Consider the following 17,602-nt stretch of genomic DNA (forward strand, 5'->3'; position numbering starts at 1 on the left):
AAAATGTAAGCAAAAATAAATAAAGTAATCCTAAATTTGAATCTTAATTAGACCATACTTTATCTCTCCAGGTCAAAGATCAAAAAAGAGTGAGCAGAGGAGACTCTTCTCTCATGGTTTAAATTTGTTCATTTTCTGCTCTACATTTCTAGCTGTAAAAAACATGGGATTGTCATATACATTATTCCCCTTAACTCTCCTGATGGAGTGCTGGCTGGCTCAGGTGCACATACCCGCTCAAACTCACCTGTTTGGATGCGACGTGGGCAGCATGAACTGGAATTCCACCACGCAAGTGCTGTCCTTAAGCTGGCGGTGCTGTACGCTGTTAAGTTCATAGGCAATATAAGCCCTTCGAACATACACCTGGTTAAAAAGTAATCCTCAGTAAATACACTTTAAAAACAGAAGCTGAGAGATGTAGCCCAGGAAAAAGACCATCTTGAAAAGATGTATCTGATAGAGAAGGTGGTCTGTGATGATGGAAGTCTCAAGGCTCTGTATAAAAATACATTGCTTTAATTAATAAAGCTGGAATCTTAAAACTATATCCATGACTATAAATGAAAACAAAACCAGCCTGCCTCGCTGGACACCTCTAGGTGTGCCATAAGTGTTTCACGCTAACCTAAATGCAGGAGAAAGCTGGATCTTTAGCAAAAGAGAGCATATAGAATCACAACTTATTAACTCATTATGCATGATCATTTCAACAGAAGATAAAAGCAAGCAGCAAAAAAAATGAAAGGTGCTGATTCTGGGCCACTTGAGGAGTGGAGATAGAAGACAGATAGAATTATAGGACAGTCCAACCTTTTTACTACCTTGTACCTCTGTTTTGTTTAGTTTTCCCATTGTCCAAAATAAATTTTAGATTATTTATATCCCCCAAACACTAGGCAAAAGCACTAGGGCATAATTTGATATGTAATATTTCAAACACACTACTTGACTCAAGAGTTAAAAGAAACAGCAACAGGCTACATCTCAGCAAAAACCATCAGTCCAACCTGGCGCACTTCACAGACAATTTGCCAAGCACATAAAATGCTACATGGAATTCTATCAGCATCTGAGGTATATAAGGAGATTTCTCATTAAATGGCATGAAAGATCTGTAAAACACTTAGATATTTTTAAAATTTGGTTTTTACTGAGTGGGATACATTACACTCTGCCCACAGAACACAAATAGAGTAACTCAAAAGAGCTTGCGACAGACTGTAGTGATGTTATATTACATAAGATCATCTAAAACACTCCTTTTCCTCATCTTCAAAAAATATCCACTTGGCAATGTACAGCAGTATTCAGGGCCTGCAATTTTTGTGTTTAATGAGGTAGTGAACTGTAGTGGAAACAGAAAAGTCCGTGAGTTAGATTCAAATGCAAACTCTTCTACTTATTATCTATGTGAATTTAGACAAGTCACATAACCTCTCAGAGTCTCCCTTTCTTAATTCATGAAGTAATTGTAGGATTAAATGAGAAAAATAAAGTAAAGCACCTAAAACACAGTTCATTAAATGTTATTACATTTTTCCCCATGAAATATTTCATAAGAGCTGCTTGACAATTCAGAATACAAGTAAAATCCATTTTATTTGGCCTAAATCACAAAATGGTACATGTTCTGATCAGCCCTATATTTTTTCACTTATTGTGTTATAGGAAATCCTAATTCGTTATGAAATGGGGTAATGAAATATAACTAGGCAGTACAGACTATTAGAAAGTACAGGCAGCTGTTTTCCTGTGACGAGAGCCCAGAAGCTGATGATTGGTTCAGCAGAAAACACTTGGGTAAAGCAAGACCATAGTTCAGCATTAGTTTCAGAGGAAAAGAAGATTCTACTCTTAAGAACCAAACTTAAAGACAAAGAAAAAGAACTGATATAATAGCCAAATAGACAGAAGAAATCAACTAGGAACCAAGAAAAAGATCATGTCACGTTACGTTACTAAGAAAACTTACCTCCAGAGCTGCCATCCTCACGACCTGATTGCTGTGATAGAAGAAGTTTGGTAAGACATCAAAGATAGATGTTTCGGACAAGATGAGTTTCTGGAAGGCACAAAGACAAACTTAAACCATTACATCCAAAGAGAACAATTTCAATAGACAAAATTTAGCATTTGAAGCATTTTAGTAAAACTTAAGAAATTTTGTCTATGAATGCCACGTACAAACTTACCTTCTTTGTGCCTCAGCTTCCCGAAGCTACAAAATGGGGGAAATAATGATAACCTATGCTCTTAGGCTGTTCTGAGCATTCAAAGAGTTAATATACATAATTCTTAGAATGCATGAACAATGCATTAATTACATGCTAATATAAGTGTTTATGACTATTATTATTCTTTCTGACATATATCTGTGCTCAACTTCTTAAATATTGTCTCAGTATTCCACTATGATAAACAAATAGATTTGAACCCCAGTTGAAACCCTCTGTTTCAACTATGAACCAAATAAACAAAAACATCCTTCTTCCCTCACTAGGTTTCCCAGAAGGAAATCTGACAGGAAGCCTGAAGATGCCTTTGGCTAGATATAACAATATTATCCTTATGTTCAGATAGACAAATAAAAAGTTATTCCTGAGAAAATGATGTTTAAAAAATAATAGTTAAGGTCCTTCTAATTAGTAAAATTAGCCAGTACTCTTTTATAAAATTGGCTCTATATAAAGCTTACTAGGAAGCTTTAAAAGAAAATTAAAGCACAAGAGGTAGACTTCGATAAGACACTTAGGCAGACCTATTCGAATTTTAAGCTAAACAATAATCTTAACAGCATTTTTAATGAAAAAATATTCAGAAGTATAAATCATTCTTGTAAGTCAAGGTATAAAACTTCATTACATGAAAAATCAAAATTGATTGATTGATTACTTAATTAAACTATGCTTGGGAATAAAGGGAACCAGAGTACAGAGAGGTAGAAAAGGGCTATAAGTATACCTGCAGGTTCTCAATACAAAACTGATGTCCGTACATGTCAATAGCTGATAGGAAGATAGACTCTACTTGGTTATGACGAAGCTCATATGATGGCAAATGAGAGGCAATAAGAACCTAGAGTGAGAGCAAAGTAAGAGGCATAAGTTCCTGAGGGAGTGATTATTCTAGGCTCCTATTAGGCAGCTCTGATACAAAAGCAATAAATATAAATCTCTAAATGCAGGCATAAAAGATAAAACAGAGTCCAAGTAAAACAACTTCTAGGTCCTGTAACATAAAGCCAGTGCCACCAAATACTGCATCTCAGTTGACTCTCACCATGATTTGCGTTGTGGGCTATTTCCCATGGGGGGTAGGGGGAAGGGAGAGAAAACAGCTTCAATCAAGTTCCATCAGTGCATGTGATTTACCATTGCAAAGCTGCTAGTCCTGGGGACTGCCTGACTAGCTGTTAATTGGGAATCAGGTCTGGCAGGGAGCAGCTGTGGGGAAGGTGGATGCAGCAGAGCTAGCCTTTTGCAACTCTGAAGTAGAAAGCCAGACTAGGAAAAACTGCTCTGACAGCCCCAGGTACTCAGTATCAAGGAAAAGGCATCAGGATGTAACACCGATGCATATGAGGGGCAGAGAGAATGAAAGCAGCGTCACAAACAAACAGGGACACCATAGGACCTGAATACTCTCAGCAGGTCACTGAGAGGTTCAATAACTTTGAGTAGTTCAGTGACATGGATACAATTGTAGAGAAAGCAGAAGGTCACTGAACAGCTTCAAATGCTGCTTCCTTGTCAGTGCCCATGCACAGAAACACAAAGGGAGCGCCAACTCTTGGCTTCCCTGCTGAAACCTTTTGGAATGGAAATGAAGACTACAGGGTGAAACTAACTGGACTTCTCTGGGGTTGTTCTGATTGCTAGCCCTAAGATTCATTTCATTATCTTTCTGCTTTCTACACTTGATTTTTTCCTATACACTTAAAAGTTTTCACCTGCTTCTAAGCTCCCTTTGGGAAGTAAGAAATATGGAGTCTATTGCCTTCCTCCATATGACCCTGATTTACCATCACAGGGCTAGCAGAAAGGGTAGATGATCGTAACAGGATTTTATATGGGGAAAGGGATCCTATTTTAAAGAGACTCAACGTTCATCTTTTCCTGTCTCTTTAAAAAATATATACCACATGAAAACATTTGTTCTGAGAGCAATGGGACATAGACATTTGCATCTCTGTAAGGTGACTGAATAAAAGCTCATTGCCCAATCTATGAAAATCATTCCTCCCTCAAGATAACCAACACATGTCCTTACCTGGCGTGCTCGAAGTGCCACTTTAGCATTGGTGGTCTTACTGAGTTGAGTTAGCTCTGTGAGGATATTCAGTAGCTCATCAGTGAGAGTAGGGTCCCGGCCACACAACTGATCCTAATTGTTTATGTGAAAAAAACATACACATGCATATTAAAAGAAACTGAGGTGGATAGGGCTTTGAACCGGGGAAGAGGGAATAAAAACCAAGTAAACGTAGCTGGATTAATATAAAAAAATGCAAACTTCCTGGTTTTTGTTTTGTTTTTGATTCCAAACAATGTGGTAAAGATGATCCCAGAGGAAGCTCCTGCTAGAAGAAGCTTAAATCCCTCAGTCATTCAGATTTAAAATGTATTTCAAAATTCCGAATGTATTTCTTTATAAATCAACACTATTCCTTTCACATGCAGAAGAAATCATCGGAGACCATTAAAAGAGGTCAAGGGACTCTGAGTGAGAAATAACAAGATGATTTTTTAAGAGGTTTTAAATATTAATAATATAGGGACTAAAGGCTTCCTGTTCCCTCTCCCACTTTTGGGGAAAGAGGCAAAATATAAAGCAAAGTGAGCCACTCCTGGTGGTTTTCATTCCACAAACCAAATGTTCAGCATCCCAGGAGAGTGCAAAACAGAAACACAAGAACAAATTATTCATTTATAAACACACACTAAATAAAAACACCACCTATATTCTGACAATTCTATACCCAAAATCATTTATCCTCTTGCTGTACCAAGAATCATTCAATGAAACCTAAACATGGTGAATCCTTAGATGGATTAGAAGAAAAAACACAGCCTCTACCATACAACCCATGATTTATTCAGTCATGGGTCCCTCCTCTCCTAAAAATTAAAAATTGTTAAGAAAAACCTCTATCATGTTTTGAGAAAAATATTTCTTCCCCAGTGGAATGTCAGTTGAACCCCTAAAGTCATCCTTATAACTCTCATCTATGCTGAAAGACTGCAAATGCAGTTTTTATAAAGGTCTGTCCTTGTTGAAATTTGTAGTAGTAGTTCTTAATACCACACCACATAAAATATACACGATTAGGTACAGTTCCCTCTACTTGGAGTTTGAAATAACTGAAATCACTTTACATTTAGTGAATTTTTATTCTCTTACTGGATATGAAAGATGATCAGATCCCAGCTTCCTGTTGCTGCTTTTTCACCTCCTCCCTACCTTGATTATCAGCCATTTTCTTGAAGAATCTCCATCTCATACTCAGCCCTTCCCCATCTCAGAGACAGTCAGTACAGTCCATGACAGCCACAGCTGTATAAATAAAAGCTTGGGGCTTCTGGCTTTTGAAGCAGATATGCATTTCCTGAAACACTTTTTCTACAACCCGTACTACCTTCCATGTCACAGGGTGAAGCAGTTTTGAAGCACTCAACATCACTATGCTGGCAAGAGGGCTCCTCAAACATTTTAAAGCAGAAAATATATTGGGTTGGCCAAAAAGTCCATTACATTTTTTCCGTACCCTGCCTCTAGTAGTGCTTAGTTGTCTTCAACTTCATTTGAAACAATTTTGTTAGATTGTATTGTGACAGCTGTCATATCAGCGTGCATTTAAACAAACTTATCAAAATGGGTGAATTTTTGTGCAGCCACTTTAATATTAAAGATGGAAGAAAATATACAATATTTTTGGCATATTATTCTTTATTATTTCTAGAAAGGTAAAAAAGCAAGTGAAATGCAAAAAATTGTATGCAGTACATGGAAGGTGCTGTGACTGATCGAATGTGTCAAGAGTAATTTGAGAAGTTTCTTGTACTATTAACATTATGGCCAAATAATTCTTTGCTGTGGAGCTGTCTTACGCATTGGAAGATGTTTAGCACCCCTAGCCTCTCACCACTAGAAGCCAATAGCGGGAGATAGCCAACATACTCAAAATATCCAAATCAATAAAGTTATTGGTGAAAATGAAAAATGTGTCTTTTATTTTATGGGAAAAAACATAGGGACTTTTTGGCCAACCCAATACTTTCTGGTTCCCCAATCTACCAACCAGAGGTCTGCTCCAACTGTCCAGAGTTGTAAAACACAGGATGGGATTTATAGCCAAGGAAGTGCAAGTGCGTATTGTTTTCACCTATTTAACGCAGGGAATTCGCACATCTGAGTGGGAGGAAGAGAAGCTGCTATTAAAGTGACTATAAATCTAGGGTTCAGTTGAGGACGCAGTCACAGACTAGAGGACGTATTCCACCTATCCTAAGGCACAGAAGCAAAGAGGAGCGAGAAAATGCAACAAAGTCTCAGCTTTTGTTGAGAGTCAACAAGCAAAGTAGAATTTCTAGGGAATTCAGGGTGAGGCAAAAGTAGGTTTACAGCTGTTCATACAGAAAATAATAATCAATAAATAATAATACAAGAATAAACTCTGTGTTTCATGTACTCACAAGTTTACACATACTTTCGCTCTATCCTGTATATAAAATTACGAAGAAAAGGCCATAAAAAGACAAAAAGAAAGAATAGATAAACAGTGGGTAGGGAAACCAAGATAAGGTTTTCCTACATAAATCCCTCTTTACCTGTTGTTCCTAATTGAGAAAACATATTCCTTTCTAAGGGACTTACTTCAATCATCAGAATGACCCCCTGAAATATTTAAAAACCTGAGGTGTCCTGGGCAATGCTACTCTGCAAATAGCTAGACTAAAATCTCAACAGTAACCAAAAAGTCCACGTGACAAAATGAGAAGACTTGCCACCTACCCAACCGATTTCTTTGAAAGGAAATCCAGGTTTACCTTTGGAGATTAAACTAACAAATAAGTAAAAATAAAGTTACTCTCTTGCTTAATTATACAGATCCTGTTCTAAGTTAAAAAAGAAAGAAAGAAAGAAAGAAAGAAAGAAAGAAAGAAAGAAAGAAAGAAAGAAAGAAAGAAAGAACACAAAACTACTTTTTTTAAAAAACCACTTTTTGATTTCATCTTTTCACTATGAGTGAAAAAGGAAGTGAGAAAGGGGGCAGGGGAAAGAAACAGCACCTGTGCGACAGTGAGCTATGGAGATTAGCAAATGTAGCAGGAAAGTAAGTATTCGTTCAGGATAACCAATGACAATCTTTCTGAGCTCCTTGTGATAAAGTACAGAAATCAGACCGTTGAGGGATGTGAAAGATCAAACACACTGTGAACAAGTCACTATTTCCATCAGTTTGTCTTCACCTGGAAATTTTCCAATCAAATATTTTTTCCATTGTCATTATTACTTAGTACTTAGACAAAGATTGGCAAAAGAAACTTATGTAATCTTTGCAACCCTCTCTCGTCCTTGACCGAAACAGTGTTCAGGTCCTAAAAAGGAAAAACCCCACGAGGGAAAGACCATTCTGTTCATCAGAACCAAATATCCAGAAGAAAGTTTATGGTCCTCTGGCCTAGAGGCAGACTTCCAGGGGCAACTGGACAGCCCAACATGACCATCTACGCCTGGTAAACATTTTGTAATGAGGACATTAAATGGTGACTATGTCAGCAGAGGTTTTCTCATTGTAAAGCAGTTCATTTAATAAGCCTACCTGCTGATTTTGGGACTACAGGTCACTCGCATAAATCTGCAGGCCTAAGTGAAAACTATTATTCAGCAATGGTTAAGATTGGTACCACACAGTTATTTCTTGTTTTTATTCCTAACCCTGAGGGTAGCTAATGATGGGAAATATAACAAACATGCTTAGTGTCAAAATCGTAATCAGAGTTACAGAGCTGACTGCCAGAAGAGCAGAAGAGAGTCCACCTTGATCTTCGCATCCTAATACCTGAAGGCAATCCAAAATGAAAAGAATGTGACATCATGTGCAACAAACCCGAGACATTAACTATGTTCAGCTGTGTGAAGCACTAATTCCAATACCAATGGACTGGAAGCTTCTTCCAGTCACAGCTGGACATTCTGACATTCTAACAATGTCACGGCACAGATTTAATAAGAAGTTTATATCACACTTATTCAGTAAATTGGGTTCACTGAGAAAAACATTCTTCTTTACCACACACTGGACAAAATTATTTGCAGTCGTGTTAACAGAAGGAAAGGCACTGATCAGCATTTTTAAATGACCCCTGTCTAAGCCAAACCAGAGGCTCAGAGGCATGGCGTTCCTCACAAGAAAGCACGGTTTATATCGTGTTCCTGTGGACCACACCAGAAATAAGATATAAGTCGTGAGGAGACAACTACAAAGTCAAAGTGGTTACAGAATATGCATTCGATACTTGGCTACCTAGACAGCTACGAGGATGTTGGTAATTTTTACTGGTACCAAATTGCTTAATCTGTAAAGAGTCTCCTAAATATCGCTAAGTAACCATAAACAATGTTCTAAGCTGTTTCCTAGAAAATTAAATTTAAAAAATCAGCAGATCTTTAAAAAAATTAAACTTACTATTAGTCTTCCAGACTTTTTTTTCAACCGTGGCATTATATTCCTCAAAAAGGACAAAACTTGACAGAAGTTTGGCATTTCACTTGATATTTTGCTATACCAATAAGGTAAAAGATTAGAAGAAATTTGCTGGTGAGTCCTTGAGGTAAGTTATCACTAAGCAAGTTATGTTAATACCTGAAAGGGATGAAGGCTTCCTTGGAGCAGCCCACGTTCTCTGACACTGATTCCTGGAACCCCGGATTTTCTTGATCCCTGACTCTAGGTTCAAAAGTCCCCCAAAATCAGCATCTAGTTCAGCAAAGCACACCATCAACATTCCTATCAACAATCTCTGCTTTCTAGAAAGCAGAGATTGGAGTGCAGGGCACATAACCACCAATCAGGAAGCCAAGGTAAGCAAAGAAAGTGGAACCAGCTGAGAATACAAACTAGGGGACTCAAGTGCTACCACGTCCAGGTGCTACTTGTAAAAGACAGTAGGACCTACAGAAAAAGTAATCCAAACAACTAAAATGGCTTTCACCAGCTACCACCAGTAATGCAGATGTGGGGTGGGGAGACCTGGCCACTGCCAAAGAAGGAAAGAGGAGGCCCATATCTGGCGTTCATTAATATCAGATCAGAAAGGAGCACATTTTCAGCGTTCATCCCTGCTCCTTAAGTCACTGCTAGCAGACCCTCCTCAGCTCAATCATATCAGTTAACTTCTTGATCTCCAAATCTCTAAAATGTGCTGCAAACAGCTGATAGTTCAAAAGAAATTTAATGATATGAAGGCCTACAGATCCGACTATGTTTACCAAGTTTTGGTTTTTAAAAGAAAAATGTGAAATGCCAAAATAAAGAAAAGGACAAATCCATCTTTCTGGTTCACATCTGCAACCTTCTTCCTCCTCCTCCTCCTGTTCCTCTCCTCCCCATCCTATTCATGCAAACCCAAACACTAACAAAGTGCTCAGCCTGTTGGAAAGCAAGTTTGGGTACTATCCACGCAGGTAAGAAGTAATCATGATGACAAGGTGGAGAGAAAAAGAACAGCAGCAAGTCAGAGCCCCATTGGCTTCTGCCTGTCCTGACTGGCAAAAGCAGAAAGCAAAGCCTCAAACCAGTTCTCTGACAGGGCCCAACGCCTCTGCAGCACCCCCGTGTAATTACACACTTGAGTGACTGGACTCTGAAGAAAATTGAAGGCCTGAGCTCCGAACAGCTGCCATTTTCTCTCTCCATCACACCAGCGTGATTACTTGAGAAATGAACAGCCCCGGCTCAAAGCTACTCCAGAATTCTCAGAGGAAATATGGCTCCGTGTTCCAATAATGAGATTCTTAAGGCAAGCGTTACTTACAATCACTCCGCAAAAGGAGCGAGCCGAGCCCCTATATCTTACAAATTAGAATTTAAGAAACCCAGCGACAGTCTTGGACGATCATTACTCTTCTGCTGCTCCAAGGATTCTGGGCTTTGGTCTATTTTTAGTGCAGAAAACTGTTAAGTCCTTAAAAATGTAATCATAATAAAATGAAAACTCACCATAATTAGCTTCCTAAAAAGGCAAATTCCACCCCATTTTAGGGTCAGACTGACAGATTCTCCCACTCCCTCATCATTACCCTTTTCTGCCAGAAAGTCTTGGCTTTATCAAAATGAGAATTAGCAATCTTTGTATTAAAATTAAAAAGAAAAAAAGTCTAACTAATCAGAGATTTTTGTCCTTCTTTGATTGAGAAGAAAATCAGTCATATTGCCATAGATAATATCACCTCTTTCTAAAAATCTGTCACTTGGGGAAATTGAAATATTACATAGTACTGATATATATATATATATATATTTTTTTTCCTTTCAAATGCATCTTCTGGTTTCCCCACCATCTAGCTATTCTAGGGTAGCAAAGGTAATGAACTCTCCCTGTAATTAGATACTTATAAAAGTATCTAATTTCTAAAAAAGGTTATATACTAGAGAGTTAACCAGCTAGGCAGCTAACTGAATGAATGACACCACTGTTAACCACAGAGGTAAGATAGTTTCCCTACATTCTGAACTATGCAACAAAAAAATAGCAGTGAAAATTTATAGATTTTTTTCTCCAAGAAGGAATGATGGAATTAAGGTACCAAAAATGCTAATTCCACAGAGACAAGAAAGGAAACTCTAGAGGCCAAAGGTACTCTAGTCCCCCCAAAAAGACATACATGCAAAAGCAAGGTAATTGTTCATGGGGTGGGGACTCTAAGAATAGCCCTATTGTTCTCTTGATTCCTGGAATTAACTCAACCAGAAAAACCTAAGAATGAAGGATTTACAAATCATCTTTAAAACCAAAAATTCCACCCACTAGTCAAATATAGGTGAGTCCTATTCACACCTACTAGTCTCACCTCTTATTCCCACTTTCTACAAACTCTCATTATTACTAGTTATGGGCACAAAAGTACGTATCTACTATCAAAACAATAACCTGAGCTTAGGTTTCTATGTAAATAAAACAGAAAAGGACCAAAGAAGATGCAGAATACAGTTAAATGGCTTTCTTTGGTGGGGGAGGGGCAGTACTGGATTTCAAACAGTTGTTTTTGCTTTTAAGTTTTGGACATGAGGCCACTGCTGACACTCATGGAACAAACAAGAGTTCTAATGAAACGGTATACTGGCTGAATAAGACTAAGTTTTAAAGCTACTGTCATGAGTGACAACAGGAATGAAGAAGCACAGGGCATCTCTAAGTAGAGTCAAGAGATTTGAGTTTCTGTGCGTGATTATATGCATAATACCCAGAACGATTCTTTCCTGATAGAGCAGTTTCCTTCAGGTCAAGGACAAAAGAAGATGTGAGAAACTGTTAGTCCATAAACCAAGCCCCACTCATCCCACAATTATAAAAGACAAGCGTTTTTCTCTTGACCACAGCCATCAAAAGGAGAAATGCTTTTTTCGTATCATTAATCATTCTTACAAGTTCTGACAAATTGTACTTACAATAAGCATTGTGACCAGAAGATTCTTCTTGGTGACTTGAGCGTGAGAGAAGATATAGTTCAGTACAGTGTTCATGTCACTCTTATTCTCCTCCCGAAGGGTGAACACACATTTGTCATAGTGACCTGCAAGCAGCAAAAAGAAATGGTCCTCACCCATCTATGAATGTTCACATTTATATGCTATTTATAATTCACCTGATAAGCTGTGAGACAAAATATCATAAAAATCTTATTGGAGGAATTTGGACAGAATTGGCAGTGTGGTTTAGTAAAAGGAAGACTGGACTAGGTAGGAGTTAGGCAATCTGGTGTAAGACCTGAGCTCAAAGCCTACTTCTGTTGCCAGTTTACGATGTGCTCCTGGACAAATCATTTTACCTCTCTGAGCCCCATTTTCATTTAAAAAAAAAAATTGAGAGGTGGAGGAGGGTGTACCGAGAGGCTAAGGGGTTAGGGTAACTCCAACCACCCCGCCCTTACTCCAAACTCTCTCATTTAGCTTGCTGGACCAATTTCCCTAGAAGAGAAGGTTCTGCTACTTGAAAAGAAATGGCAATACCATTTAAACCCAATGATCTTTAAAGTCTACTCCATCTTAAGAGTCTGGTTCCCTGTTTGACTCACTGAAAATGTTTCACCCTAACTAGAAGGAATAGTTTTAGTTAAAAATAAAACCACACAAACTTATTAATACCCACAAGAAGGAAGGCTGCTACCTGTGGAATCAACACTTTTCCCTTGTAAGTCCATGAAACAGCTAAGAAATGCCTAGGAATGCCAAACCCAAACTAAGGCATAGATGAAGAAGAGCCCTGCATTAAGTCAAAAGGTCTGCAGGGAGAGCACAGTTAGTATATGTTCACTGGCCTTTCATAGGGCCACCAGGGGTAGGCTGGTTCTGGCCAGTAAAGCTATGTTTTGCAACAGAAGCATAAGCTTCAGATACACTGTAATGATATCTACCATGAGACATAAGTAATAGTCACTTCTTCAGGAAACAGCTTACCTCAGAATTAAATTTCCAAGTAAGGGAGAATTAGTATTTGAGTAGTCTCAGGGGTTGGAGTTTTATGAAATCATAACAATACTAAGTGATTATCACCTCAGTTCAGATTCCATATTAAGTTACAAAACAAAACAGTGGCATTCAAACTGCATTACCAGGGATTCCTAGAATACTAACTACACTCAACCAGGGCAACTCTGCTTTTAGCTGTTTTAAATATCAAAGACCAACATCAGATTTGTATTTTCAAAATGAAACTAAAAATATTTGAAAAACAATGGACTACAATATCTAAAAAGCCGCCAATTAAAAGAAGACCCATTTAGAACAAAATGGAGGCTGTTTAAAAAGTGGATGTCCTACATAAATCCTGTTTCTCCCAACCAAGACTTAGCTTTGAAATGACAAGAGAAATATTTTGGTAATTGGAATTATTAGGACCAGGGGAAGTAAAAAAAATAATATTTACTCAGGGGAGAGACACTACACAGAAAGAAGGCAATGATACCAAGCGTTTTCTTTTTAAAACTTTTTATTATATAATACCCATAAAGAGAAATAAAGTAAACATCCATGTAACTACCATCTTTCTTAAATAGAACATGCTTTGGTACCATTTAAGGTTCCTATGTGCTCCTTCTCAGAAACAACTACTAAATTGAATTTTATGTTAATCACTCTTTGGCTTTTCTTTACCTTTATCACAAGTTTCATCTTTTCTGTTTTTCAACTTGGTTACAATAGAATCATTGTGTATGGACCTTTCCCCTAACATTACATTTTGAGAGTCATCCTTTTGCTCACATGTGTGCCTTGGGTCACCCATTTGCACTGCTGTATAGTAATCCATTGTAGAAATACACTGTACTAAAATTCAATTATCTGTTCTACTTGTGTATATTTAAATTGTTTCCTGCCTTCCTTACTATGGTGAACAATGCTGCCACAAACAGTCCTATGATATGTCTCCGAAGAAACATGTGTAAGAGTTGCTCTGGAGTATATTACCTAAGACTGAAACTGCTAGGTTGAAGAGTAAACAGAAATTCAGCTCTTCTATTAAGTATTGACAAACCGTTTTCTAAAGTGGTTTGCTCTTTGGAAATTTGCATTTCCACTTACAGAAGCAGTGGAAGCAGCGTGCCTTTTTAATTCTTGCTGATCTCATTGTGGTTTTGGCTCACATTTCTCTAATTAATACTGAGGTTGAACATCTTTCCAGAACTGTGTTTCCCTTTCTGTGAATTATCTCTTTATATCTCTTCAATCTTTTCTCTATTAGGTTGTCTTTTACTTACTGATTCATAGGATTTCACTATAGATTGTAGATACTGATCCTTTCTTAGGTATATGTTTTGTAAGTATCTTCTCCCACTGTGTGGCTTATATTTTCACTCTTTTCATGGTACCTTTTCATAAACCAAAGTTCTTAAGTGGGGTCAAGTTAATTAACCTTTATCTCTATAGGTTTCATTTGCTATATCTTGTATGATAAAATCATCCTTACCCTGAGGTCATAAGGATAGTCCCCTAAAATTTTAATAGTTCTGCCTCTTTAGTACATGTTTAAGTCTTTAATTCATCTGGAATTGGTTTTTGTATGTATATGGTATAAGGAAAGGATCCAGTTTCTTCTTTCGGTTTGCAAATGAATGCTTGCTCTGTTATAAAGTAAGTTTCCACATATGTGTGGACCTATTTCTGAGCTATTATGTTCTATTGGTCTATTAATCTGTACTGACACTAATATTATCATCTCTTCATTAATATGCCTTTATATTTAATCTTGATATTTGACTGGACAAATCCCTCTGCCTTGTATTTCTCAGCTACTTGATTACTGTCAGGCTTTTCTTTCATGAAAATTTTAGAATTAGCTTGACAAATTCCGTGAAAACACCGTACTGTGATTTTTTATTACAATGTTAATAAATCTGCAAATGACTTCAGGGAGAATTAACATTTTGCAAGTATATATTCCAATCTAAGACCATGATTATTTATTTAGATTTTCTTTATTATTGTTAACTAGTTAAAATTTTCTCCAAAAGAGGTTTGTACATTTTTTATTAGATTTATTCCTTAGTATTTATTATTCTGGCTTGCTATTTTAAATGGTACATTTTTCTAAATTGCTTTTCTAAACAACTGTTCTACTATAAAGAAATACAGGGGATTTTGTATATTGACTTTTGTATGTAGCAACCTTGCTAAACTTAAACTCATTCTAATAATAAATATGTGGATTCTTTGAGGCTTTCCAAGTAGATATCATGCTGTATCTAATAGTGGCAGATTTATTTCCTTACTCTTTTCCAGTCCTCATAATTTTAATTCTTTGTCTTGTCTTACTGCATTAGCTAGGACATCCAGGATGATGCTGAATATTAGTAGTGATAGCAGGCATCCTTGTATTGTTCCTAATCTTAAACAGAGTACTTTTAACATTTAACCATTATGTATCCTATAGATTTTTGATGGGGAACATCTACATGATTAAAGAAGTTCCATTTCATTCTTCACTTGCCAAGAGATTTCATGAGTGAATATTAAATTTTGTCAAATGCTTTCTTCCCCATATCTAGATATGATGACCATATCTAGATGACCATGTTTTTTTCCTTTTTTAAAGTTATTATGTGATAAATTACATTAATCAGTTTTTCCAGTATTACTAAAGCTTACATTAGTGGGATAAAGTCAACTTGGTTGTGATGTATTATTTTATACATTGCTGGATTCAGTGTGCTAATATTTTCTTGAGGATTTTTGCTGGTTATGAGTGGCAGAGCCATCCTTTAAAGGATGCAAGCTAAAAGAAAATGTTAGGTAGTTATTTCAAATTCTATGGTGTTTCACCACCATCTAGTGGCAGCAAGCAATATCAGCAGTATATACCCTTAAAGTCTTAGCCAGGGTGTTTCACATTCAGAGACTTAATACATCCTTTAGTGATGAAGCTCTTCAGAGAAAGCCAGGGATAAACTCTACCTAAATGATACACTGAAAAGTGGTGGAAAATCTGAACCTTTTTCAGATCCCCGTGGTTCAATCCATGGATTAGCTGCTGACAGGCAAGCTCTTCAGACAGGGTTTCTCAATTTCAGCCTGGTCATGATTCAACCAACTCTCTCTATACAAGGTTGAGAAGGTATCAACAGTGAATGCTAATCTCTACTAGAAAAATTATCTCAGCCCTTTCCCAGGAGCACATGGATTCACAATCTCATCAAGCTATGTTTTGCTGTTGTTCTTTCTTTGGCAGTAATGGGATACACAGGTTTAATTTTTAAGGGAGAGGTGAAAGGAGGAAGAGTGTGTTAACGGGTAAGTGTCAGTGACAGGACAAACTGGCTCAGCTGTTGCGCATCCCTACAGGGAAACTTTCTCAGATAGTCCTCAGGAAGAGGCTTACCGTTCTGGAACTGCGTCTCCACTCGCAGGTACTGCCGCAGCAGATCCATCACCACAGCCTTCATGTGCCCTCGGATGCCACTGCGGTACCTAGGCAAATAGAAGAAGTCTCCACTGAACAACCTGACAGGCTTACACTATTCAATAACAGGCTATTAAATAATAAACCCAGAGCCCAGATTTATTTTCCATACTTCTCACTGAACTGCTTTCCCTCTGAATATTTGGCAGGACAGAAGTCAGCCTATAACCAACTAACCAGATTAATTCAAATTCCAAGCCTTAAAGAAATCTGGCTATAGACAAGATTTTTTTTATAAAGAAAAAGAAAAAAAAAGTGACCAAAACCACTTGATAGCCTATCTAACAATATATTGGTTCAGTTCCCACTGCTAAGTAGAAATGATTACCACACCCATGAAATGGCTCAGAAAGAGCTGAAAAATGTATGAGTATCTTCCTTTGGTCCAATAGTTGGCTCCATAAGCTAAGAAGAAGAGATGTTACATTAGGTCCTGTGCCAGAAGAAAAATTAGGGATTTCATCAAAGTTGCAAGGAAAAAGAAAATGAAATTTCTGTGCCTTAATAATTGACAGAAAGATGTAGAATACAAAGAAGTCATCAAAAATATTGAGTATAAGAGCTCACAATTCTAATATACTTTTTTAGAAGATATAAGGTATTTTCCAAGATATAAGTGCTTTCTAATTTAGCTAAGTCAGACCTGGAGATAATCTCTTTCTGACTACTTAGAAGAAAGGAAGGGATGAGGATGGATAGGTCTGGGAATCTGGAGTTACATATAACTACCTCTGTACCAGCTGGACAATACTCTGAGTGTTCATGAAGAAGACTTCCCGTTCAGATTTCCGGTTCAGTGTAGCTGCATGGCTATCTAGGATGTTGGCAATCTAAAGCATAAGAAAGAGAAAAAATGAAGCCCAACTCACCAAAGGGAACCAAAGTATTAACCTGTATAACATCACCACTAGGAATGTTCTTAATTATAACATATAGTTTCTATCTCTTATATGGGAGCAGCTAGAAGTTACTAGGCATAGTTTAAGGGCTTGTATTAAATAAGCAAGCAACTTTTATTTCTTTTCACCCTTTCCCAGATGAACTAATGAGTGCATCACAAAAACTTCCAGAGTCCATGACAAGCAAGATATGCCAAAGATCCAAACTTTACTTCCCACTTGTCTGGCTTTACTCCCTATATGTAAATTTGCTTTATAGCCAAAGGAAAAACATGCTGCTGAGGTGGTAAAGAAGTCTTTGATAATAAAACTGTGAATACCCCTCTATTTCAGATTTGCAAAAATACCTCTGATTAAGGTAGAGTCCCAGGAACAAACCTGTATGGAGTACATGGCCAATATCCTTTTCTCATAACCACAGATACTTTACATTTCACATACAGTACTTTTGCTGGGCTTGTATTCTGAGGCAGTTTTTTTGAAGGCAACAATGCTTACCACTATAACAACACAACACCCAGATAG

General features: G+C 37.3%; 1 protein-coding gene across 6 annotated transcripts in view; it reads right to left on the reverse strand.

Moving 5' to 3' along the window:
• The window catches only part of ACACA (acetyl-CoA carboxylase alpha), a 266,878-nt gene that overhangs the window by 133,202 nt on the left and 116,074 nt on the right, over positions 1-17,602 (reverse strand). For all 6 annotated transcript variants that reach the window (XM_053910461.1, XM_071219350.1, XM_024572899.4 and 3 more), the window contains 7 exons: positions 16,908-17,008; positions 16,098-16,186; positions 11,675-11,799; positions 4,273-4,386; positions 2,965-3,078; positions 1,976-2,065; positions 248-366 (listed from right to left, as the gene is read on the reverse strand). In XM_053910461.1, coding sequence (XP_053766436.1) covers positions 248-366; positions 1,976-2,065; positions 2,965-3,078; positions 4,273-4,386; positions 11,675-11,799; positions 16,098-16,186; positions 16,908-17,008 — 752 coding nt within the window. The remainder of the gene's footprint in view (positions 1-247; positions 367-1,975; positions 2,066-2,964; positions 3,079-4,272; positions 4,387-11,674; positions 11,800-16,097; positions 16,187-16,907; positions 17,009-17,602) is intronic.

This window comes from Desmodus rotundus, chromosome 9, assembly GCF_022682495.2.
Source record: "Desmodus rotundus isolate HL8 chromosome 9, HLdesRot8A.1, whole genome shotgun sequence".
NCBI classification, from domain to species: Eukaryota; Metazoa; Chordata; class Mammalia; order Chiroptera; family Phyllostomidae; genus Desmodus; species Desmodus rotundus.